Genomic DNA, 26306 nt, shown 5'->3' with positions numbered 1-26306 from the left:
AACCAGAAATTTCTTTTCCTAATAAAAAGACCTGCGCCTTTTTCCTTTCTATGCTGAGGGCGGGTCTGATTAGGAAGTAAATTTTTGGACCTTAGCCCAATTTTCGGCTCTCTTTGTACCTACATCAACGGTTAAAAAACTTAATATTTTTGTTAAGATTAAACAACATAATAAATAATATTTGTTAAAATATTAACTAATTTTTATTGTATTAATTAACTAATTATTATTAGTATTGTTAGAAAACATTAATATTCTTTTACTAACTCTTTTTTAGTTTTTGTTTTTTTTTTACTAACTTTTATTGCTCCTATTATACAATAACAGTATACAAATATTATATGATATGATATAATAGTATATCAATATTTTTTGTTGCAAAATCAATATATCAATGCGTTGTGATTGTTACTCGACTAATGTCACATACTATTATATTAAAAAAAAAATTATTATTGTAATTACTTTTAGGTTAATATGATCAATCCATTACTATTTTCTTCAACGGAAAAAAATCATAATTATTTGTTTATTCCCCCTCAAAGTGTTCATGAATATCATCTGTTTTATGAATTATCTTAATTCTCTGGAACTGATAAATCTAAACATTTTTTTTGAATAATAAAAAGAATGTAGACATTTGGAATGTCGTAATCCCTCTAGGATCAAGTGTCTTAAAATGTCCAAATCCACTGTCATTGTCAAATTTGTTGTTGTTGTTGAACTATTTGAAACGAAAACCACATCCTCTTAAAATAAATAAAATTGCCACATTGTTTCGCCTACCGGAATACATCTCTTATATTTCAGAAAGAAAAACAAAAATAAAAATTACATTTCACATTCGATTTTATTTTTTTTATGCTAAAATTTCAATCGGACAATCTCAATAAACATAGACTTATCTCTCTATTCCTCCCATTTTATTTCTCTCTCTTCTACAATTTGAATAGAAAGAGAGACGAGGAGTCTGGATAAGTGCGGTTCGGACAAACAATAAAAATTCTGAATTTCTTACCGTCTCCCTCCCTCTAAAAATGGAGAATCGAGCTTGTTTCTAGGGCTTTTTTTTTACTCTAAATTCCTACAGATCAATAGGAGATAAAATTCAGCTCAGATCTCCAGGAGCTCACCTTCTTAACTGGCGCACAAGGTATTTTTCTGGCTTGATCTTCAAATTTAGGTGTTCAGTTCAAATCGTAGTACTTGAATTTACTTCGGTTCTCTTCCTTATTTGCAATTCGGTTTTTATCGTTGGTATAAATCTTGATATCGCAAGAATTTAGAAATGGTTGAGGTTCATGTGACATATTCGTCGTTGTTGTTAAAAATGGGATTTAGTTGTCGTTCTAATTTTGGAAGTAACTTGAATTATCTGATCTTGTAACTTATGTTGGAATATCATTTCTATGCAGACAGATATGGAAATTGTTATTAATGATTAAAGCAGCCCTTTGTTGAAGGGAATTTGATTGAGTTTTTGGTATTCTAGGGTTTTAGTGTACTTCGGGTTTCTCTTTATATACTAAATTTGTGGTGGAAAAAGAGTTAGGGTTTCTTTTTATAGTCAGCTTCTTATAGTTATTTGGGGGAACTCATGGATCATGGTGGAGAAGGTGGATTTTCTAATGGAAATGTTAGGCAAATTATCCCTGAAATGCCAACCAGTGGAAATATGGATAATTGGGCGCCGGGGTTCAATGATCAATCAATTTGGGCAACTGAAGAAGACTATGGTTTTTGGAACGGTGATTTGACTACCGACAATCCGTCCAACTCAAATTATGATGGAAGGCAATCTCAAAGTCGACAAGGAAGTGAACCGCCGAATAAGATTTCGAGGATCAATTATCAAGGCGGTGATTCACTTGGAAGTGGATTTGGTCGAGATTTCACGTCTTCTGGTAATCGATCTAGACTTATCGGGAAGATGTTTTTTAAGACCAAAATGTGTTGCAAATTCCGAATTGGTACTTGCCCATACGTAACTAACTGCAATTTTGCTCATAGCATGGAAGAGCTTCGGAAACCACCACCTAATTGGCAGGAAATTGTTGCATCTCAGGACGAGGATCGTGGAATGTCGTCCGAGCCGAGAGAAGAGCATCAGATTCCATCTCTGAGTTCTGCTGGTTTGGGAAGCGATATTCAGAGATCTTATAAAGGAAGACACTGTAAGAGATTTTACACTGATGAGGGTTGCCCTTATGGAGATAGCTGCACGTTTCTTCATGATGAACAATCCAAAGCTCGAGAAAGTGTGGCTATAAGTTTGGGACCTACTATGGGTGGTGGTTATGGAAACAATGCTAATGCCTCGACTCAGAAGCCTTCTAATTGGAAGACAAGGATCTGTAACAAGTGGGAGATGACCGGGTATTGCCCTTTCGGTAGTAAGTGCCATTTTGCTCATGGATCAGCAGGTATGATCAATCAACTATTTTCCTTCTCTCTCTTGATATGAAATGCCAAACTCTATAGGAGAAGATAACTTCAAAATTGCAAGCTTAAATAATGCATGAGTACCATCTACTTAAAACTATAAGACATAACGGTATTATCTCATTTTGGTTTAAGTATGCTTTAGATTTCAGAAAGATCAACTAATGTCTCGCGTGCTTATAGTTTTTCCTCACCCAAGGAGGAAAATTAGATTCCGAATTCTAACATGGAAGTTATACTGATTATGCAACAATGAATAAAAGCAGGGAATGTTTGAGACAAGGCCTTTAGTTTACTTAAATTTCAGTTCCTCAAAAAAGGATGACACCATTCTTATGATCCAATTTAATAGTATTGACCTATGTTGTCAAAGGTCTACTCATGATTCCGCTGTAACTCCGAAAGACTCTACTGCTACACTTTGGGCCTTTCACCTATCTGATTTGGCGCCTTTGTAGATTGACTTTGGCATTTGGTCCCTATTCTAGAGGTCTCTGCTTTTACATTTTGTAACATTTGGTGGTTGGGTAGAGTAGACTACTTTACCATGATGATTTAATTATGCATATGAAAGAGCCAATTACCATAATATGAGATAATGTATATAATCTGCGTGTCTCACCCTGTTTCTTGACTTCCTTCCCAATCTGCCTGGCCTAGGCGCCTAGTAGCGGATCCACTGTGAGGCGAGGGGGGAGCTGTAGTGCCCCCTCAATTCATAAAACACTGAATTTAGAAAAGAACCTGGCCCCTTCAGTTAACATTCTCTGGTAAGAGATTGCTAAGTTGGCTACAATGCCTCAGTTGGCAGAGCCATCTTTTTTCTTCTTCGAAGTCCCAGGTTCAATTCATGGCCAACACAAGGTAACTTTATTTTTCTAACTGGATTTTGATTCGAAATTCGAAATCTATACATTCACGATCATCTAGTGACCTGTTACAATAAACTTATTTATCGATATTACATATTACTTTCTTAGCTATAGACTAAACAGTAAACATCATGAGACACAGCTGATATCTCATTTGAGATCTCAATTAGAGTTTTGGCAATTGAACTAGAAGATTTCAAATTTAATCAACCGAATGATGTACTCTTGAACATCAATAAACACCATCTACCTATATTAACTTGGAATTCCAAATGAACTTTTTGATCATTGAACTGAAAGATTTCAATTTTGGTTGAACAATTCTTTACTTTTGAACATTTTTTTGTCAATATCCAAGGGTGAAATTGTTTTTATCTATATAACTAACTGAATATGCTTTCATAAAGATATAGATGCGATTAATATATGCTTGTTAACAATGTAGCCTGTAGTACCGCAGACTCCAAATTGTAGACAATTTTCTACTAAAATTGTCTTAAATCTCTTCTTTCAACCTAGTCTGCCGCAGATGCAATCCCTGGATCTGCCATAGTAGGCACCTAGCGATATTAATTTGAGACTCCTTCGGCCCACTTCTCTCTTCACACTTGACAACCTTGATTGTGACAAAAACCTGTAAACTTGAGGGATTGACCCTATACTTCACCAGATCACATATCAATCTTGAAAGCAATTTTTTATCTGTTTATGTGTGGAGTTTTGAATTTTTGTAGTTTAACAGTCGAATTTCTCTTGAACCAGAACTTCATAGATATGGTGGAGGGCCTGCTGATACAGAGGGTAAAGATTCTCCTTTAGCACCTCAAGACCTGAAACAACTCGGAGTTCCTTCTAAGATGCCGACTGACTCTGTAATTCCATCTACCATGTCTGCGCCTCATGGGGAAGTTTATCACATGGGAGTTTCTACACAGAGATCTTCAGCTTTAAACCAGAGACCAGGGCAACGACCAGTTAAGAAATGGAAAGGACCAGATAAAATCAGTAGGATATATGGTGATTGGCTTGACGATATTGAAGATCCACCTAGGTAAGTCTGATATGTTCGGGTTTGGAGGAAATGGGAATTTGAAACCATTCTTGAAGTCTGATTCAGTTAGAGTTTCTTATCTATCAATCTATCACCAATGTTTCAGGTTTGAAATTTCTAAAGCTTAAATAACTTCTCTACCGTCTTTCTGTCTTGAACCTAAATACTGAAACCATTATCTCTAACAGTGAAACTTATAGTTTAAGACCTAGTTTCTATATCCAATATGGGAAAACTAATTGCTGTTGTTTTGATTTTTTTGCTCCTGAATGTTATATTGTTTTGCTGTGCACTTGATAAAAAAAATAAAATAAAAAACCTAGGGGGATCTAGCAAGACCTAACCACATCAGTGAACCATTTATATATGAACTTGTTCTTGAATATGTTCATGTTAAATTGCTATCAATCTACTTCCTATTTCACAATTTATTATTGATTTATAAGTGAAGGAAGAAATTGGTATTGGTAATGGAGTTTTGATAGGATAAGGAAATTGGAAAACACCTATAACTGAAAAACTAAGAAGAGAGTAAAAGAAAATTCAACTGTGAGTTATCAGAGATGCAGAAAATAGACCTTTAATCCGTTGCTGAAGCACCTTCAAAATCTTCTGAAGCGATGGTTCTGAAATTTCCATTATGGACTCATTTGGGTTTTAGATTTTGTATATGTTTTTTATGTTGAAAGATAGATTTTGTATATTGGGGAGATCCTTTGAATTTTTTTCTTGGAAACAGATTTAGTAAGATTTGAGAAAGAATTAGGGGGAGAGATTCTAGGAAGAAATAACTGCTCTTTGATACCTGAATTTTTCTTTCTTCGGTATATTGTGAATGTGGACTATTTTAAAAGACCGCACCTGTGGGGCATAAAGAATAATCTGCAGAGAATAACTTTTTTTTTTTTTTTTTTTTAGAGAATCCATGTTTTTTTGTACACTTTTTGGAGCATATTCGTTTTAACCTAAAAATTAACTTTATCAAACATTGTCCATAGTCTTCTTCTTCTCTATCACCTTTACTACCACAATTTCCCACCACCAGTGTCTCCTCTTCTTTCTCCTCTTTACTTCTCTTACTCACTGTAGCCCTCTCTCGGTCTCTTCCCTCTCCCCCCCCCCCCCTCTTTTTCTTGCTCCGTCTCTCTTTATTTCTCACTGTTTCTCTCTCTAGGTGGTTTTCTCTCTCTCGCTCGCTCGATATCTCTTTATTTCACGATTTCTCCCTCTCTCATAGCTCCGACAAAGAGAAGTTTCCCTTTCCGTAACCCCATTCGTTTGAGGGTAGCTTTATAGGCAATGCGCAAAGTTGTTAAAGGTAATGTATTTTGCCTCTAAAACTTGGACAAATCAAATTGACTAAATTTAGTTAGAAGCAATGTCATCCCTTCTTCTCCGGCAAAGGTCGCAGGCCACCCGAAGACGACTTCTGACCGACGACCTTAACTTTAAAAAAAAATATTCTCTCTCTTATTCTTTCTTCTTCTCTTTACTCTCTCTCTCACCCTTGTTTTCAGAGAAGGGGCTCCTCCCTTTCGCCGAAAATACATGTGAGGGTAAAGAGAAGTAGAAGGATGAATAAGGGAGAATCTATTTTTTAAGTTAAGGTTGCCGGCCGGAAATCGTCCCCGGCGACCTTTGCATGAGAAGAAGGGATGGTATTGTTTCTGACTAAATTTACTCAACTTAATTTGACGAAGTCTTTTAACAACTTTAGGCATTGTGTACAAAATTACCCTATGTTTTTTATATTGGGTCTAAAATATGGGCCCAAATAGAACTTTAGTACCACCACGAAAAAAGATTCATAAAAATTTTGAAGCTCCATATCAAGTTCAAATCTTAGATCTCTATATTTCATTACAAATCTCTGGGCATACTATTTTATCCTAAATACTCGTTTTAATCCTCTATATACGTTCATCCTCTTTAGCGTTCGATGTGGTTTCAAAAATCATATTTCTAGATTTTATTTCTTTCTTGTAGGTGACCGAAATTTTGTTACTCAGCCTGAAAACCCAACTTTCTTTACAATGGGAAAAAGTTTCTATCATTTTCCTTTATCTTCCTTCCCCTTTATAACATCTCAGTTGCATTCATTTTTTTTGCTTCAAGCTCACTTTCATGGAGAATAAGAGTTTGAATTTATGTATTTTGTTCTAATAAAGTTTTACCCGGAAAATTTGGTAAAAAATGCTATATAAGTTTCTAATTTCGTGAAAAACAATAACTAATTTTTTTTAGTCTTCGTTTCCCTAGTTATTCTCGTAATGTACAACAATTTGCATGAAATTTGCAACAACTTGCAAATGATAAAATGTTTGCTTACTTTTTTTTGTTGTTGTTGAGGAAATGTTTGCGTACTTGCATGAAGTTTATTATAACTAGTTTGTAAAAAGATATTGAGTTTTCAGATAAACAAAATATAAATAGTTTATAACAACTCGTTTGTAAAAAAATATTGAATTTTTAATTAAAAAAAATATAAATATTCAGTTTCACCAAAAATATAAATGTTAGCTTTTTAACTGATAAAATACAAATATTAGGTTTTAAAAAAAAATGAGTCTTCTGTCCCGTTTCCTGTTATAAAATAGGACGTGAGAATAATTGTGACTACCAAGAGCAATTATTCTTTAATATGATTTCTAGTAATTATTCCACCTCACTTTATTGTTTAATTTGGTTGGGGATACGATGGATAAAGATTGATTTTGTTTGTATATCATGTAATTTATGATTTTACCATCATATGTCAAACATGTCTTTAGTAGTTTTAACAAAATTTCTAAACTGAATTGATAAACTCAATTACTAATTAATGTTTAGAGGTACGTCAAAAAAAAAACCTATTTTAAGAGGTGGCCTGCGACCTTTTCACTCAATTTTTTTAAGAGAAAGTGAAGATCAGGGGTCAATGTTTGATCAAGGCTTTATGCGCCAGATAAGATGAAGATCAGGGGGCAATGTTTGATCAAGGCTATATGCACGTATAAAATTTAAAAAATATATATCCGTCTAACCGGAATGAATGACAAAAATCATTTACTTCATTAATGAATGAACATTTTCAACAAAATTAAGAAATAATCAATGGGCAACAATGAACATCTATACATTTCTAGAATACTATGAAATAGTGGAGAACTTCATTGATAGAATAGGACTAGTTTTACCGAATTCTGAAGAATTTTCAGGAACTCTATGTTTCATTGTACTCACATTTTTTGTTTTGAAATTCATTGTACTATGTTTATATAACATTTTATAAGTAGGCAAATGTTTTTCCTTTTTGAGATATTCTAACTATAATAATTTAGGTTTGTTATCTTACACTTTCCTTTTGCTTTTTTGTCATAGCTAACAAGTTGTAAGGTGTCCGAGAAAACTGATTAAGAGGGTTAGAGCATCTCCAATGCAAAACTTAAAAAAAATTCTATTTGGCTTATGTGTTGAGTCTCAATTGAGATTCTCTTTCCTATGTGGCTAACTTGAGTGTCTCTAATTCAAGTCCTTCTCCAATGTAACACTCTAAAAAACTCTAATAGATACACATGTCATACATACATTTAATAGGAAAAAGTGGTTGAGAAAGAAAAGCTTTCTATTGGTTCAAAAATTAAATTTGATGACTAGGACACTTAAGACTCTCAAAAGAGATCTCAAAAATAGAGTTTCTAGTTGAGACATCTTAAAACTTAATGCTTCCACATCAACTTAAGATCTCAATTGAGTTTTGCATTGGAGAGGTTTTTTCTCAAAAAAAAACTCTAAAGTCCTAAGTGGCACTTAAGATTTTAAGATTGAGTCTTGCATTGGAGATGCTCTTATAACTTATGTTCTTCCACAGAGGATAGATAAGGAGAGAGGTTTTACGAAAACTGCATTTTTATTTTGAGTGGGGAATGCCATTCATTTAACAAAACTTATTTTATAGGATTTTCATAAAGATGGACTTGTATCACAAAAGATAATATGTATGTTGATAATTTATGACAGAGTTAATTCCTATATGGCCCCCTACTTTGTGACCAGCTTCCTTTATGGCCCCCTTTTTTCGTAAATTCAAATATGGCCCCCTATTTTCATGGAAATGTCCTAACTACCCTTCCTTTAAATCTTTTTTCAAAATAAAATAAAAAAAACAAACATAATTCCACCTCACTTCCCTCTCCACCACTTATCTCTCTCCATCTCACCTCTCTTCCCAAATCATCTTTCTCTCTCTCCAACTCACCTTTTTCTCTCTCCACCTCACCTCTCTCTCTCTCCACCTCACTCTATCTTCTCCGATGAAGGTCCCGGCCGGCGACCTTCAACCTTAAAAAAAAAAAAAAAAAAAATTTTTTTTTTTACTCTCATCTCTCTCTCTCTAAAAACTCCGGCGAAGGGGGTTCCCTTCGCCGGAGTTTTTAGAGAGAGAGGGAGATGAGAGTAAAAAAAAAAAAAATTTTTTTTTTTTAGGTTGAAGGTCGCCGGCCGGGAAATTTTCCGGCCGACGACCTTCATCGGAGAAGATAGAGTGAGGTGGAGAGAGAGAGAGAGGTGAGTTGGAGAGAGAGAAAGATGATTTGGGAAGAGAGGTGAGGTGGAGAGAGATAAGTGGTGGAGAGGGAAGTGAGGTGGAATTATGTTTGTTTTTTTTTATTTTATTTTGAAAAAAGATTTAAAGGAAGGGTAGTTAGGACATTTCCATGAAAATAGGGGGTCATATTTGAATTTACGAAAAAAAAGGGGCCATAAAGGAAGCTGGTCACAAAGTAGGGGGCCATATAGGAATTAACTCTTTATGATAAAACGGCGGTTGAATAATCTATCTCCAAATATCTTGATAGTTTAGGATAAAGCGACTGTTGAATGATTATTTTATTTTTTACAATGTCAAATAAACATAAAATTCGGCAACAAATTATAATTTTGAGATTAGTTTTCGGAGTAATCTAGTTCTGATGTCTAAGCAAGGAAATAATATATTAACTCGAAAAATGAAAAACATGAGATATGTAAAAGTAAATATAAAATAAGAAACACATGTAAAAAGTGAAATTAATTGATGAAAATCTCTTTGTAGAAGGGTCGTTAAACAACTAATTTTAGCTACATTCTCACACTTACTTTGCAATTTTGTCGATTCTGATAAGCAAGACCTTATCAGTTCATTTACAGGTCATCACTTGTCAGGTGACTCTGGTTTTCATGTGGTAGTCTCTGCCTCCTCTTCTGGTTGTTTTTCCACATTGTCTTTCTCAGCTTCGATACTTTCAGATTCATCAACATTCTTTTCACTCAATTTTAATCGAACAGATCGACCCATCAATTCCTGCACCAACATTTCCAATATTATACATTATCTTTGGAGTAATGTGTCGATTCTAGTTTAGTCATGGTCCTTAGATAACTCGAAAGTTGACCCCATTAATAAGTTAGTTTTGTTATGACTGTTCTGATTTTTAGCTATTTGGGTTTGTCAAATGGAAAATTAGAGCAAAATGGAATGAACACTATCAATATCTTGAATTTTTAATACCTTTCCGTCCAATGCAGATAAAGCAGCTTCAGCTTCTTCCTTTGTGGCAAATGAAACAAAACCATATCCAGATGATCTTCCAGTAGGGCTATCAAAAACCACTCTAGCTGAAACTGGATTTGAACAGGTAGAGAAGAGTTCTCTGAGATGGGTAGACCTAGTTTTCCAAGCAAGATTCGACACGTAAAGCTTATGACGTGTCTCTCTAGGAGGTGCACCAAGCGGAGTGGGAGGAGAAGGCTTCTTCAATCTTTTCGCAAACTCGATTCTTATAGTTCTTCCTGAAACATCCTGCACGATCAAAATCGTAGTAAGAAAAAGAAACTCCATAGGAATAAGATGAAATAGACCCTTTCCACTCATTGAGCTATGTGACAACCGAGGCTTAAAATAGGGTAAGGACTGACAAAAGAGATTTGTTTTCATATAACTTCTATCTTTCCATTTATGCGCAAACAAATAGGAAGCCGCTTCTTATCTATATAATAAGATTGTCCTAATAAGCTAAATTCCATTTTTAGGACTAAGGCACTTCCATTAGAGTGTTCTTCAGCTAAAAGTAAAATTTTCGAACTGGGTTTGAGTAATGAATGAGAAGAAACCAAACTGAATCACATCAAACTAGAACAAATTCTTAAAATAGTTACTGAGAACACTACGAGTTATTGAAACTTCTCATCCTAAACTTCAACAATAAACCCATTTTGAATCTTGACACAAACAACAACTAACAAAGAAAGAAAATTAATCCTAAGCCTGTAAACTTAGCCCAAACTCATTTTATCAAACACCTGATAGGCATAAAAAAGCAAATCCCTAGAGCTCCAAACCCATCCCAGAAAACAAATGGAGTAAAAAACAAGGGAAATCGGAAAAATGAACCTAAAATACTCACATATGAATTAAATTTATCAATGACAGAGCGAGCTTCTTCCCCAGAAGCCATGGTAATGAAAGCAAAACCCTTGTTCCTTCCATCTTGTTGCTTTATAATCTAAAACCCACAAAAGATTAACAAAACCCATTTCAGTAAACTAATCAAAAGTTGAAAAAGAGTATCAGATTAAGAAGCTAAAATGAAGAAAAACCCCAAACCTCGACATCCTTAACTGTACCACATTCACCAAAGAGATTCTTTATATCAGCAACAGAGAAAGTCCATGGCATATTAACAACATAAAGCTTCTTCTTGTTTTCATCTTCTTGACTTTCTTGGGTTTGTTCTACTGTGATTTCCTCAACTGTTGAGTATAATTGAGACCTGAATTTTTTGTTACAAGGAGTGAGAGGTGAGTTGGGAAATAATTTAAAAGAGAATTTGGGAGTAGAAAGGGAAGTTTGAAAATTTAGAGAGAGAAAGGGTTTGTTGAAGAAGCAATGAGGCTTTAATGAAGATGGAGAAGAAGAGATTAAGGAGAGAAAGGCTATTGAAGCCATTGGAGTAAGAAGCCCGAGAAAAGAGGTTGGATTCCTCTTCCTCCCAATTAAAATTTCCTATGAACGACTAAAATAACCCTGTAAACTTTTTTTTTTTTTTTTGATGAAAATAACCTTGTAAACTTTTTTTTTCTTTTTTTTTGTTGAAGTAATAACCTTGTAAACTTGGATAAGGAGAAACTATATCATCCTTAACAAAAAAAAAAAAAAAAAAAACTATATACACGTATGTTGGTCAAATGTCTTGACCATTTTTGGTCTGGTAAGATTAAACTATATCATCCTTAACAAAAAAAAATGAAACTATATACATACTTAGGGGGTAGTGGATTGGAACTTTTACAAACTTTTATAGACAAATTGTCTCGTAGACATTTCACATGACTTATTATAGACAACATGTCTTCATAGACATTTTCAAGACATTGAGTTTGTATACAAAATGTCTTTACAGACATTTCAAGGCATTTGATCCATATACAAAATGTCCTGAGGACATTTCAAGATCTTGAGTCCGTTGACAAAATGTGTAATGCATATTATATTTGTACTAATTAAAATTTCCTATGAACGACTAAAATAACCTTGTAAACTTTTTTTTTTGATGAAAATAACCTTGTAAACTTGGATAAGGAGAAACCAAGCAAGGGAAATGTTAGAGCATCTCCAATGCAAAACTTAAAAAAAAACTCTATTTGGCTTATGTGTTGAGTCTCAATTGAGATTCTCTTTCTTATGTGGCTAACTTGAGTCTCTCTAATTCAAGTCCTTCTCCAATGCAACACTCTAAAAAACTCTAATAGATACACATGTCACACATACATTTAATAGGAAAAAGTGGTTGAGAAAGAAAGGCTTTCTATTGGTCCAAAAATTAAATTTGATGACTAGGACACTTAAGACTCTCAAAAGAGATCTCAAAAATAGAGTTTTTAGTTGAGACATCTTAAAACTTAATGCTTCCACATCATCTTAAGATCTCAATTGAGTTTTGCATTGGAGAGGTTTTTTCTCAAAAAAAACTCTAAACTCCTAGGTGGTACTTAAGATTTTAAGATTGAGTCTTGCATTGGAGATGCTCTTACACTCATACTTAAACTTTTTTTTTATACCTAACGTACTCACTTTTTTATACACGTATGTTGGTCAAATGTCTTGACCATTTTTGGTCTGGTAAGATTAAACTATATCATCCTTAACAAAAAAAAATGAAACTATATACATACTTAGGGGGTAGTGGATTGGAACTTTTACAAACTTTTATAGACAAATTGTCTCGTAGACATTTCACATGACTTATTATAGACAACATGTCTTCATAGACATTTTCAAGACATTGAGTTTGTATACAAAATGTCTTTACAGACATTTCAAGGCATTTGATCCATACACAAAATGTCCTGGGGACATTTCAAGATCTTGAGTCCGTTGACAAAATGTGTAAAGCATATTATATTTGTACTAATTAAAAATATATTTTTCGACTTTCGTAGACATCTGTGAATATTTGTGGTCATTGGTGGAAATTTATTATTTTAATATTATTATTATTGTTTCATCACATGAAATAATATATTTATACTAACATTTAAAATATATATTTTTCGACTTTCGTAGACATCTGTGAATATTTGTGGACATTGATGGACATTTGGTAGACATTTATTATTTTAATGGTATTATTATTGTTTAATCACATGAAATAATATATTTATACTAACATTTCAAATATATATTTTTCGACTTTCGTAGACATCTGTAAATATTTGTGGACATTGATGGACATTTGGTAGACATTTATTATTTAATAGTATTATTATTGTTTAATCACATGAAATAATATATTTATACTAACATTTAAAAAATATATTTTTCGACTTTCGTAGACATCTGTGAATATTTGTGGACATTGATGGACATTTGGTAGACATTTATTATTTTAATAGTATTATTATTGTTTAATCACATGAAATAATATATTTATACTAACATTTCAAAATATATTTTTCGACTTTCGTAGACGTCTGTGAATATTTGTAGACATTGATGGACATTTGGTAGACATTTATTATATTAATATTATTATTGTTTAATCACATGAAATAATATATTTATACTAACATTTCAAAAATATATGTTTCGACTTTCGTAGACACCTGTAAATATTTGTGGACATTGATGGACATTTGGTGGTCATTTATTATTTTAATATTATTATTGTTGTTTGATCACATGATGGACTTCAAATGTCTCTTGTTTTTTTAAAGACATCTTGGCCTCCAAATTTGTCCCAAATCCTTCACAAAATCCATCAAACTATGAAGTCTACCAAAGTTCGCGGACATTTTGTCTATAATTGAATGACATTGACATTCGGGGATTTATAAATGTCTAGATCTGAATGCCTCAGACATTTCGGGATTTTCAAATGTCTGAATTTGAATGCTTCGGACATTTCAGGATTCTCAAATGTCTGGATTCGAAGAAGATTTTGATAAGTTTCAGTCAGCCAGATGAAATCGTTGTTATACTCAAATTGTCGCTAAAGATGAAAATGATGTATAACATAAGGCTTCGGTAGGATTCTAGCGGCAGATAACAAAGAGAAATATTTGAAGAGAATTTTGATAAATTTATTTTCGGTAAAATAAAACTGATATATTTCCTTACATATTGAGAGCATCATGTCGACCTATAATGTAATTTGTCGGGTTGGTACGTTCGCTTGGCTACATTTATAAAGTTTTTTGTTTTCACGAATAATACAATTTTCATTGAAGGAAAAAACTTCAAATGAAGATTTATGGGATGTTTCTATACTTTTTTTAGAGGGTGATTCTTCAGTTTTTATAGTTTTATTTGGATCAAATAAGAATGTGAAGTTTCTGTCATTTTCATAATTTTCACTGTTAAACTACCAAAAAAAAAAAAATTAATAATTGAATAGGATATTAAGGTGTCGTTTGGCAACACTAAAATAAGTTACTTTTTTGCTTATTTAAGTAGAAAAGTCAAAAAGTTAGTTTGGTACGCAAAAATTATCGACTTCATTTAAGTTAAAATTCGACTTTCTCTTGAAGTTAAAATTTTTAGCTTTTGACTTCAAAGTAAAGTAACTTTATTTTTAGTCATGCATGAATTTTTCTTGTCCATCTCCACTTCACTACCACAACTAAACTTCTACCATACCAACCCTCGCCACCACCACAACAAGCATTGCACCTCCCCCACCACCCTACCTCAACTACCACCACCACCTTTGTACCACCAGCACCACCTTTGTACCACCACCACCACCACCACCACACACCACCACACACCACCACACCTCGGCAACAACCACCTCGTAGCTCCACCACCACTACCATTATCGTACCTTCATCACCACCACCGTTCCGCCACCACCACCACCGCACCTTCACCGCCACCGCCACCACCACCGTACCTTCACCGCCACCACGGTACCTTCACCACCACGGTACCTCCATCATTACCACCATACCTCCACCATTACCACCTACATATCTTATCCACCACCTTTACCACCATCACCATACCACCACCATCATAAACTCCGTCACTATCACTCACATACCTTATCCACCACCACCAACGTATTTCCACCATCACCACCACCGTACTTCCACCACCGCCATACTTCCACCACCATCGTCACCATCATACCTCCACCACCATCGCTGCCACCATCATAACTCTCTACCACCACTACCATCAAACATCAACCACCATCACACCCCATAACCATACCATCATGGCACCACCACTACTACCAATATCACCACTACTTCGTATACAAGAGTAATCGTGAAAATCATAAATAAATTCAAATTAAAATCAAGTATTTCTATGAGAAAGAAAAAAAAAATTATCAAAAGTAAATTGAGTTACCAAACTAACTTTTTTACTTTTTTACTTATAAGTAACATTTTTGCCAAATATACTTTTAAAATTTTTTTACTTTTTTAAAGCAAAAGAACTTCTACTACAAGCAAAAGTACTTCTACTTTTGGTTGCCAAACGACACCTAAAAGAAGATAATTACTTTATTTGATTTCACAATGTTTCCTTCTGACAAAAAAATTGAAGTGATGGGATAGTGTTTAGTGTGGTGCTAAATAGAAGAATTAATGAGGTAGTGTGTATGTTTCATTGAAGAATTAATGAACTCCTAGGTTTTGTGAGCCGTGGAAGATTTTGACTTTTGAGAGTGTTTTTCCATCCACTCAAACAATATTAACTCGGTGGTGAGTGCAGTGAAATTTTGTGATCGATCAAAGCAAATTGACCAAGTCAACTTGAACGTGAACGTGATGTAAAAATGGTTAGTGTACACAAAAGTGTCCACCAGAGAAACTTTTGATCTTAGGAGTGCTTATCAAACCGGGACAATCCTACCTTCAACCCAGGCTTCCCACGTTTCGGTTGAAATTGTATCGGATCAGGTGGAGCGGGGATCGTTATGTTAAATTAGGGTAGAGTCCTGCATGTCGGGCTCAGCCCGAACATTGGACTCAATAAATTTGGAAGCTTCGAATTTCTTTTGCAAAGCTTCAAATTTCTTCTTTCTTTAAAACACAAAAAATGTAGTTCATGATATGCTACTTTTAGTTTGTGTTCTTTTAACAACAAAATTACGTAAATACAATAGACAATTATGCATTAACTAGCTTGTATTTATCATAAGGATGTGATATAGCGTTCATAATTGTCGTGAAAATATTTTAATGACACTCGTACACCTTAAAAAAATCGAACTTGTGGCCTCAAAATTTTTAGAGTAGGTCTACTGCTGTAGGAGCAAGACCCCGAAACTCTTTTTTTCTATGTTAAAAGGAAGAAACCACTGAATTGTGCATAACCAGAATTTGAATTCCAAATATGTGTGTACATTTTAAGGTGAATGAATGACAAAAATCACCTCTTCATTAATGAATGAGCTATTTCAACAAAAATAAATAATGAACGAATGAGCAACTATGAATATCTAGACATTTCCAGAATGCTATATAATAGTGTGGAACATCCTAATGTATAATAAATGGAGTTGGACTGATTTTACGGACTTTTCTAGAACACTATATTGCATTCTACTCTTAATGTTTACATAACATTGTTTATAAATAGGCATTTCTATTTTCCTTTATAAATATTCAAACTATGATAATTTAGGTTTGTTATCTCACATTTTCCATTTGCCTTTTTGTTGTAGTTACAAGCTATAAGGCGTCGGAGAAAACTGATTAAAAGGTTTGCGACCTAAATATCTTAAATGATCAAATGGTGGTTGAAGAAAGATGATATCAAACTCAAGATTCACTACCAAAGTTAGGTTTTTTATTATTTTTTGTACTAAATTTACCTACCCCTTCTATGTGATAAAATGGCCCTTGTCAGATCATTATATTCATACTCAAATTTCTTTTCACAAAGTTAGGACATAATTCTTTGTTCATCTAGATTTAACTACCCTTGGAGAGAGTTTGAAAAACTTTTGTGTTGCATTTGGTGTAGTATATAGTTTGGAAGTGATGTAGGAATTAACATAAAGTCTTTCACTAAGGTAAAAAAAAAAAATCAATAGTGTGTACTTTAAACTCATAATTTACATTTAAGTGTTAAAAACTTGTTTTACAAATGGCACACATTGGCTAGGTCTTTGTGAAGTCCACATGATAATAAAAGCGTAAAAGGAGGAAAGATGTTCGAGCAGTTCATCACCACCATCTCATCTCTCTACTAAACTCTCCACTTCACTATTTAGTTAAGAGTATGTGCTCAAGTAATGAATGTGTCATTGTAAACAGTGGAATTTAGTTTGTGTCTTTAATTATGTGTGCTATTTTTACAACCCCTTTGTGTCGTTCAAAAATATCATGTGTGCCTTTAACACTTGCCAAATGATAAAAAAAAGGGAAGTTTTATAAGGCCTCCCCAATTTTGTTAAAAGACCTCCCCATGAACCATTTTACTTGCTAAATTATGCCTTTTAACAAAAATGAGGGGGCCTATAAAATCTCCCTAAAAAAATCATTTGTGCCTTGATTATATGTAACCTTATTATCAAAAAGTGCTACCAGCCTACCACAACTAAATTATTTAAAAAAAAGTCTCAACAAATTAAACACTTTCGACTTCAAAAAGTTATGTAGATCAGATCTGGTTGGTGCATCAAAAACAACTAGCATTAAGCGGGTGTTGCGGGTGTAAACCGGTTGCAATAATACTAAAAATAAACTCTATTATTTTGGCATGTGTTCGGGGCATCCATGAGCGCCCAATTGTGCCCAATTGTTTCTTACATGCCATGATCGTGAATGTTTTAGAAAAAAAACAATCCACTCTCATGATGGGTTTAAAAAAGTAACCCTTTCTTTTTTTTTTTTGTTGAAAAAAAAAGTAAACAAAAAAAAAAAGGAAACCCTTTCATAAGACAAAAAAAAGTTAAAAATCATCTTTAGGTCCCTTAACAGTATTACTTTAGCATCTTTTCTTTTTTGAAACCCAAAGCAAGGAACAAAGGTCACAAAGTAAACTACACTAAACCAAAATTTTCAACACTCTATTCCCCTTTCCCTTGAATACTACTCAACCAAATAGTTCTTTCTAAATCTCCAAATTCTTAACATCTCCAAGAAAAAAAATGGCATTAAGCCACAACATTATCGGAGCAATCAATTTCATCGCTACTCTACTATCTATTCCAATTATCGGTGCTGGAATTTGGCTCACAACTCAACCGGATAACTCTTGTGTTAAGATCTTACAATGGCCTGTCATAATCTTAGGCATTTTGATTTTGATTATTGGAATTACAGGCTTTGTTGGTGGATTTTGGAGAATCCCTAAGCTTCTTTTATTTTACATAGTTGCTATGCTTGTTATGATCATACTTCTAGCTTGTTTGGTTGTGTTTATATATATGGTCACAGTAAATGGGTCAGGTCATATTGTTCCTAGTAGATCTTATTATGAATATCGTCTTGAAGATTACTCGGGCTTTTTACGTAGAAGAGTACAAAGTTCTTTCAAATGGGATCAAATTCGAAGTTGCCTTAGCTCGTCGAGTATGTGTGCAGAATTGAATCAAAGTTATCCAGCAGCCCAGGATTTCTTCAATTCACATATTACTCCCTTACAGGTACTACAATCTCTTATTTATTTTCTAATCATTTTGCAGTTCAGTTGATAAATTTAGATTACAGCATAATGAGTTACGATTTTCTATCGCCTTTTTTGCTACAATTACACCTAACATTAGGGTAAATCTAGATCTTCCAGGATTATTTCTTATGGGACATTTTTTTTTGTTATGTTATTCATACCATGATTGTCATTTTTATTTATTTATTTATTTATTTATTTATTTATTTATTTATTTAGTCGGGATGTTGCAAGCCTCCTACACTTTGTGGGTTCACGTTTGTTAATCCAACTTACTGGATTAGTCCGATTAACATTGGAGATGATATGGATTGCGTACATTGGAGCAACGAACAAACACAACTTTGTTATGGATGTGACTCGTGCAAAGCAGGATTACTGGCTAATCTCAAGTCGGAATGGAGGAAAGTTGATTTAATCTTGTTAATCACTCTTATTGCCCTAATTATTGTTTATTTAGTGGGATGTTGTGCATTTAGAAATGCTAAAACAGAAGATTTGTTTCGCAAGTACAAGCAAGGTGAAGGTTATACATAAAACCTACCAAATTTTTTTTTTTTTTTTTTTTTTTTTCGGGTAATTAGGGGTTTGGGTTGAAGAGAAGGAAGTTATGTTTTGTTGATTTAATAACTATATTTTAGGTTAATTACTTAATTGATTCTACTTTTCACCATTTTGTGGGGTTTGATTATAGTTATTTTCCTATAAAAGTGATCGTAATTGGAGGAGCACCTAAAGTTAATTAGACAATCACTAAAGAAAACATAAAGAATCTCAAAGAACATGTAAAATAAGAATTTTTGATACATTTGTATCCATAGTGGTAAAGTTTTTACTTATGTTTTTTATTTAAATGCGACGCTTATGATGAAAAGTCAGATCCCAAATCTTGTCACTCTAGGGATCTATATCTATACCTTATTTCCTAGACATAAAATCAAAAATTGTAACTTGGTTTTGGAATGGCTTAGTTTTCACTATAATTTTCAATGGTTCTAGTCTTTATTCCAGACCTTTCCCACACATGAACAAGAGAATTTTGTGGGCACACCATAATCATTAAGTTCAGGCCCAAACCGAAGTGGGGCTGGCAATTCTGGTGGAGCTTATAGAGAAGGAATTATATAGGCACCCTTAGTCTTGCTAAATATATCCCCTACTGCCAAACTCTTGGGTGACTCGTGCGGGATACGCCTTTAGCAATAATTAAGGGCAATTCACAGTGAGCTTCAACCCTTTCGTTTAAGTTTTGAGTTAGCAAACTCTTTAGGGTTACTGGATTTTATAATGGAAAGTGACTCACAGACGCTAGTTGGATTATTATCCGACGGCAGTCAATCACAAGTGCGAAATTAAAGTGTTGCCACCATGAAAGCAATCATGTAGCCCACACATTAGCAACTTCTCCCTAAGTCCCTATTCGTACCAAAATACCAAAAAAGTCAATTGCAGTTAACTTTGTTTACATTGTAGTCCTTATTTTAACGTTCTAATTTTCTTTGAACCCTTGTAAAACTTATTATTTAATGAAAGGTTATCTTCAGAAAAAAAGAAAATTAACAGCGCTTGTAGAACTTTTTTTTCTTGATAAACTGTGTATTCAGGCAGATATGAAGTCCAAACGGTTAATTAACAGGGCCAAAGTTTGGCCCTGGTCCTTACCATGGTGACTTTGGCCCTGGTCTTACCGTGGTAACCGTGTTAAGTTTGTTGATTTGCACAGTCTGTGCTCCGTCTAGTGTTAGGCGTCTGTCTCGCTTGGGTACCTCGAAGGCCCGTCGGAAATGTTTGGAGGTGCCTACAGCTGGATTATGAGTTGCTTTAGAATTCCCTGATTTACTTGGGCCATGTAATGTCTTAGCCCATCAAACCTCTCTAGAATTTATAAAGCACATAACTTTTCGGCCCAAACAGAAAATGTAACATTAAGATTTTAGACGACTCTTGAAGTTCCTTACTAAAATTATCATTATCTATATAATAAAACAGAAGGGAAAACAATGACTGGGACAAACATCCTTATTTAATAGAGCATATTGTCTAGAAGCCCTTCTCAAAATTTAAAATATAGTCCTTCGTAGAAATAAAGTTACCTATTTAAAAAACAATAATCCTTTCCTTCTTAGAAATAAAATAACTAATTTTAGAAAAAAAAGAAACAAAATAAATTTCAAGGGTTAAAAAGAGAAATTAAAATCTCTCTCTCTCTCTCTCTCTCTCTCTCTCTCTTAATAAAATAATAACTAATTTAAGAGAAAAGAAACAAAAAAATAATACAAAAAAATAATAAATAATAAAAAAATTTCTCTCGCAATAAAATGTAAAATAAATTTCGTAACATTTGATTGATACAAGTGTCCGTGCCCTAGGGCACCGGATATACCCTTTCTTAATAAAACAGAAGGGAAAACGCTGACTGGGACAAACACCCTTTCTTAATAAAAGATATTGTCTAGAAGCCCTTCTCAAAATTTAAAATATAGTCCTTCGTAGAGATAAAGTTACCTATTTAAAAAATAATAACCGTATCTTTCTTAGAAATAAAATATCTAATTTAAGAAAAAAATAAATAAAATAATTTTCAAGAGTTAAAAAAAAAATTAAAATCTCGCTCTCTCAATAAAATAATAACTAATTTAAGATAAATGAAACAAAAAAAAAATAATACAAAAAATGAGGCTATCTAGAATATAACAATAAAATTCCGTTACATTTGATTGGTACAACTGTCCGTGACCTAGGGCACGGGATATACCCTAGTTTTGTTAAAAGACAAAATGGTGACCTACAAAAAGTTGGTGACACTTCAACAACTAAAAATTTGATATTTATTTATAATATCTCCCCACAACTTGGGTTTAGCAGCCAAAACTCTTCCTTATCTCTTTATCTTTGTAAATATCTTCAACCCATATCCATTCCCATCAAGAACCGATAAACCAAAAAAGAAAATGCTAAGAAGCCATTACTATATGTCTAAGCCCTACCTATCTAAACTACATTTTTCTTATCATTATGGATAAGTAGGGTTTTAAATAGGTTGAATTAAATTCAAGCTTCAATTATCAATAAGCAAAACCTAAGGGAAATATTGGTTTAAATTTTCATTTTATTTCTATTAAAATTCACTACTTTCTATCCTCAAAGATATCCTATGCATTAGAATAGAACAAGATTCCCATAAATGTTTCGCGAATCAAATATAATTTGGAGTATCTTGCTTTAGAAATTGGATATCAAATATTTGCATAACAATTAAATATATAATCTAAATATTTGAATGGTTAGGCTTAAATATTGTATTTGGTGTCTAGATACTCATAGCAAGTCAACAAAAAAAAAACTTATTTAGCATTTGACAAGTTTTCATGCTTCTAACCATCTTTTTTTTTGTTGAAAGTGCTTACACATTAGCACGGCTCATGAAATTATTAACCATAAGAAATATTTTAGATTAGGATTCCTTCTTCTATATATGTTTTCTTCTTCTATCAATCTCTTACCTTATTATATACTCATATCTATTGTCGTTTTTTTTGTTGAAAATAATTTATATCCTGTGATCAGAAAATGACCAACCCTAGTAAAAGAAGTTGTCAATACTATCATTGGTACCACAACTACTCTCTTCGAACCTCAACTAATTATTGAAGAGAACTTTAGATACGAACAAGCCAAGCTGACGTTGTACCCTGACGTAATATTAACCAATCAATAAGATCAATGATTCAATGGGTTTGGAGTGTGGAAAGGAAAGGAGTGGGAAAGGTATGTGTGTCATATACAAGCATTGTGGGCACGAAATGGAGGAAGAGTTTGCTTCATCAGATAAGGGTTAGTAACAAAATGACATAATGGCTTATGTAATTCTCTTCAATATGGGACCCGTAACTCATTAAGCCAAAACTAAATGGCCACTTGGGTGATTATTGGTCGAATAAAAGAGTATAAGGCTAGGATTACTTTCACATACTTAACAAGTGGACAAAGCAATAAGAAACAAGAGTCCAGAGAAATAAAGATGTTGAATAAAGTATGGGTTATTCATTGAGAACATATTTGAGTAGTACTAGAGAGAGAAAAAGAGATATTTTAACTATACAACTTGAGAAAGAGGATGAAATGCTTGGAAAAAGTATAGTATACAACAATATACATATACCTACATATAAAGCTAATTGGTGCACTTGGGTTGCACAAAGAAACCAACAAGTTGATGAGTGAAATCCACACATTTCTCCACCTTAAGAGTTTCTTCTGTACTTCAACCCCCACCACCACCACTTATTCTACCATTTCCGACACTCCGACTTTATATTTGAGATAACGAGGTTATTAAGTCGATAGAGATTCTCTTTTAGAATTAATTGACAATATGTATAAATTTTGGATATTATATTGTCCGACATGAAAATTCTTGTCCTGCACATGTTCATGGAGAGTTAGAGATAGTTTCACAAATAGACATGTTAAGGTGCATCTAAATCAAGATTTACAATTTTGGGTGAAGAAGTGTTACTAGGTTAATTCAAATTTGATCTCCAATATGTGATTCACTAAAATACTTTAATTTTTATATTTGTCCAACTGTCTGAAATTATTTTTCTCTAACTCATCAATTTATTTTTTCTAATTTTAACCTATAGTTTTTCTCCCATCACCTTTTCCTCTCTCTCTTTGAATAATTGTTTTGGACGTCATATTTGATTGTTTGACCGATATGAAAGCCGAACTTAAAATAGAGGTCCAATAGTTACCCAAACGCTTTTGACTCTTATTGATGAATAGATGTCGACATTTCTTGACCATTTTTTTGGACGTCATGGATGAAAGCCTGAAGCTGCAAATGCTCGAGGCACTATATTGTAAAAGAAAATGGCGAAAGGTCAAGAAATAGATCTTCATAGCATAATAAGTACAATAGTAAGACAAAATTTCCAATAAGTACAATATTAACACAAAAACTCAAAATTTTATAAATTTGGAGATTCACCGAACATATCATTTTGAACAATAACAGTATTAATTTTGAGATTCGCCAAACAAATTATTTTTACATGACACCATTATCTTACTCCATTAACCAAAACGTAAACGACCTTCGCATTTTACTGATTAATTTCATGCAATTTAGTTTGTGTTGGTTGGGAAAAAAACTTGTTCTTACACATATCTACACTTTCACTAAACAATTAACACATTAGTGACGGATTTGTATATTTGTATGAAAAAAAAAAATGAGAGGCAAAAGATAGACATGTTACCTATTCTTTACTAAATTTGCATTTAAACCCATTGTATTTTTTATATTGGCCCATCCCCCACATACCCCGGATAGAATCATGCAATTAATCAACTTTAGACATTATACAAGTTTAAGTTTTTGTTTTGCTTTCAATGTTTAAGTTTTCCGTTTCTTTTCTTTTAGATCTAATCTAATTTTTTTGGAGTAACAAACATTGGAGAAAAGAAATGAAAGAAGATGTTGGCATGGGTACAAGTTTTTTCTCTCAGGAATTTGAATTGAGTAAACTGAATTGGTTGATTCTGAATTGGCTGAATTATTAGGTCTAAATTGAAATTTTGACATTTATACTCCTATATGATACTTTTGACAAACAAAACCCTACTCTATTTGCTCATTCTCCCTAAAAAAACCCTAAATTCCTCCTTCCCTCGCTTTCCATCTCTCTATAACCATCTCTCTCTCTCAGTTTCTCTTTCTTTAACAGTAGGTCGACGAAGTTAACCCTCGTCAGATCCGTCGAGGTTCCATCTTTCTCCCTCTTCAGTTGTTTTTGCTCTCTCCAACAATATTTGCAAAGGTAAACCCTTTGCCTCTCTTTCTTAGTGGCGCTTTGGCTCTCAGTCGCTCACTCTCCCTAACAATAGTTGGACGACAAGGCTTTTAACTTTGTCTCTTTCAGTGGCTCTCTCTATAACGGAAGATCCTATCAGTGGCTCTCTTTCTCTAACAATAGATCAACTGCAAGGGTTTAACTTCGTTTTCTTCAGTGATTCTATCTCTTTAATACTAGATATGCAAAGGTAAACCCTTGCTAGGTTCGACGATAGTTTCGTCTCTCTCTCTCTAAAACAGTAGATTGACAGCAAGGGCGGCCTAGGCCCAAAGCCACCAAAGCGGTGGCTTTGGGCCCCCAACAAGGGATGAAAAAACGAGGGCCCCAAGAGATTTGACTATATAGTAATTGAAGGTGAAATTTACTTTGTGCATGCTTCGCTCAGTTGGTAAAGCTTTCATTCAAAACCCAAAAGGTCATGAGTTCAATCCCTATTGCTAACATAATTTTGCTCATTTTCTATATCAACTCATTTATTTCATAAATCTCTAATTTAATTGCTTATTTTAATAAATTTTCTTGATCACGTTTTTTAGTTAAAATCTTGATCATCAATACAAATTGAACTTTACTTTTAGTAAGTAGTTTTTGTTGTATATATATGCTATTTTCTTTATCTGTTATATGTATATCAACGTTGGCAAGTCATATTTTAAGTTTTTGTCATGCGCATCATTTCTGAACATTTTATGTGATCAAAATATTTGCAATGGTGATTCGTTGCATAATTGCAAATAAAGTTGTACAAATTTTGTAGTTATTTTATGTGAACCTTTTTTTGGTGACAATTACATTTTATCGTATACATGATATTAACAAAATTAACTTTCTACGAAGGATATTTGTTCTTTTCAACCTAATTTTATCGTACACATGATATTAACATGATATCAAACTAAAGTAATGTAATGATCTCTCGCTTTTTTTAATTTGAAATAAAGTGATGATAAGTAAGATATATAATTTTTACAAGTATTTGAAATTAATATGGATTTCATATTAAACTTGACACCAAATTTATATTTTTATTAAACAAAACATTGTTTTTAAGTTGTTCAAAATTTTCTACAAAAACTTTGTTTATACATCCAAACAATATAACCTAAAAGTAAGTACACCTTAATGTTAGGAATAAGGTAACAAAATTATATAATTTTTTTTAAAATTCTTTAAAGGCCCTAATTTCAGAGTTCGCTTTAGGCCTACCACGACCTAGGGCCGCCCCTGATTGACAGTATGAGAATATCTCTTGTGGTTAGTGGTGGTGTTTTCCTATGTAAAGTTGTGGTCGGTGGTATTGGTTTGGGGTGGTGGTTCTGGTGAATTTTTTTTATCACAGAGTTGCGTGATATAAAACATTTTAGATTTTGGACTTTTATTTCAAACTTCCATTAAAATATGAACAACGTGGATTGTTTTTCGACCAATTCAGGCAGTGACACAAATCCAACCAAAATTTCAAAATTCTCTAAATAAGAAAAACAAACGTCAATTTCATCTCAAATTTCATATATAAAAAATACCAAACCTCAATGAGAGTCATTGACAAGATCCTTGACATAATGAATCATTTTCACTAGAAGACAAAAGAATTTTAAAATTTAATTTTGATCTGAACCGTTCTTTCTCTGTGTAACTCATCGTGTTAAGAATCTTTCAAAAATTCTTTGTACACTTAGAATTTCTCTTTGGGTCGTTAAAATGATAAAGAGAGTCAGTAGCTAAACAAACACGGTAAAAAGAAAAAAAAGAAAAGCTGATACGTGTTCACGGAGTCACGTGTGGGAAAAAGAAAGAGGAAGTCTACTTTAGGACATAGCTTGCCGCCATCTAAAAACGATTAGAACGCCATTTTAGTGCCGGGGTCAAAGGCGGCTGCCTACAAGTGGGTCAAGTTCAGAGAACCTTCTTCTTGGGAAATAATTACTCGCCGC

The 26306-nt window shown here is 33.3% G+C and overlaps 3 protein-coding genes across 5 annotated transcripts; 2 read left to right on the top strand and 1 right to left on the bottom strand.

The window, feature by feature from the left end:
- Nucleotides 1–780: 780 nt before the first annotated feature.
- LOC147569843 (zinc finger CCCH domain-containing protein 56-like) lies at nt 781–4619 on the top strand. Of its 2 annotated transcripts, none has more exons than XM_086656353.1 (3): nt 781–1153; nt 1416–2423; nt 4077–4619. In XM_086656353.1, the coding sequence occupies exons 2-3, from the start codon at nt 1598–1600 to the stop codon at nt 4367–4369; spliced, it is 1119 nt and encodes a 372-aa protein (XP_086512479.1). In that variant the 5' UTR covers nt 781–1153; nt 1416–1597; the 3' UTR covers nt 4370–4619. The 2 variants fall into 2 exon arrangements, with proteins under 2 accessions (XP_086512479.1, XP_086512480.1); XM_086656354.1 differs by having other exon boundaries at nt 883–1153; nt 1420–2423.
- Nucleotides 4620–9397: 4778 nt separating this feature from the next.
- Nucleotides 9398–11987, bottom strand: LOC147569842 (RNA-binding (RRM/RBD/RNP motifs) family protein). 2 transcript variants are annotated; one of them, XM_086656356.1, is made up of 5 exons: nt 11945–11987; nt 10988–11443; nt 10788–10886; nt 9893–10183; nt 9398–9685 (listed from the first exon to the last, which is right to left on the bottom strand). In XM_086656356.1, the coding sequence occupies exons 2-5, from the start codon at nt 11327–11329 to the stop codon at nt 9560–9562; spliced, it is 858 nt and encodes a 285-aa protein (XP_086512482.1). In that variant the 5' UTR covers nt 11330–11443; nt 11945–11987; the 3' UTR covers nt 9398–9559. The 2 variants fall into 2 exon arrangements, with proteins under 2 accessions (XP_086512482.1, XP_086512483.1); XM_086656357.1 differs by lacking the exon at nt 11945–11987 and having other exon boundaries at nt 11003–11443.
- A 5888-nt stretch (nt 11988–17875) lies between these two features.
- LOC147569841 (protein TORNADO 2-like) lies at nt 17876–19071 on the top strand. Its single transcript, XM_086672389.1, has 2 exons — nt 17876–18488; nt 18731–19071. The coding sequence occupies exons 1-2, from the start codon at nt 17991–17993 to the stop codon at nt 19046–19048; spliced, it is 816 nt and encodes a 271-aa protein (XP_086528515.1). The 5' UTR covers nt 17876–17990; the 3' UTR covers nt 19049–19071.
- Nucleotides 19072–26306: the final 7235 nt, after the last annotated feature.

This window comes from Eschscholzia californica, unplaced genomic scaffold, assembly GCF_041429995.1.
Source record: "Eschscholzia californica isolate CP2 unplaced genomic scaffold, dmEscCali1.0.p SCAF_1, whole genome shotgun sequence".
Classification (NCBI taxonomy): domain Eukaryota; kingdom Viridiplantae; phylum Streptophyta; class Magnoliopsida; order Ranunculales; family Papaveraceae; genus Eschscholzia; species Eschscholzia californica.
Note: the sequence above shows the minus strand (reverse complement) of the source record. Positions and strands in the feature narration are given on the sequence as shown.

Bases quoted from the DNA above. Each gene is read 5' to 3' on its own strand.
- LOC147569843 (XM_086656353.1), top strand. From the start codon at position 1,598: ATGGATCATGGTGGAGAAGGTGGATTTTCTAATGGAAATGTTAGGCAA. The intron at 2,424-4,076 runs GTATGATCAATC...CTCTTGAACCAG, and splicing joins TTTTGCTCATGGATCAGCAG to AACTTCATAGATATGGTGGA.
- LOC147569842 (XM_086656356.1), bottom strand. From the start codon at position 11,329: ATGGCTTCAATAGCCTTTCTCTCCTTAATCTCTTCTTCTCCATCTTCA. The intron at 10,184-10,787 runs GTGAGTATTTTA...TTGATCGTGCAG, and splicing joins TTGATAAATTTAATTCATAT to GATGTTTCAGGAAGAACTAT. The intron at 9,686-9,892 runs GTATTAAAAATT...ATGTTGGTGCAG, and splicing joins TATCTGCATTGGACGGAAAG to GAATTGATGGGTCGATCTGT.
- LOC147569841 (XM_086672389.1), top strand. From the start codon at position 17,991: ATGGCATTAAGCCACAACATTATCGGAGCAATCAATTTCATCGCTACT. The intron at 18,489-18,730 runs GTACTACAATCT...TTATTTATTTAG, and splicing joins CACATATTACTCCCTTACAG to TCGGGATGTTGCAAGCCTCC.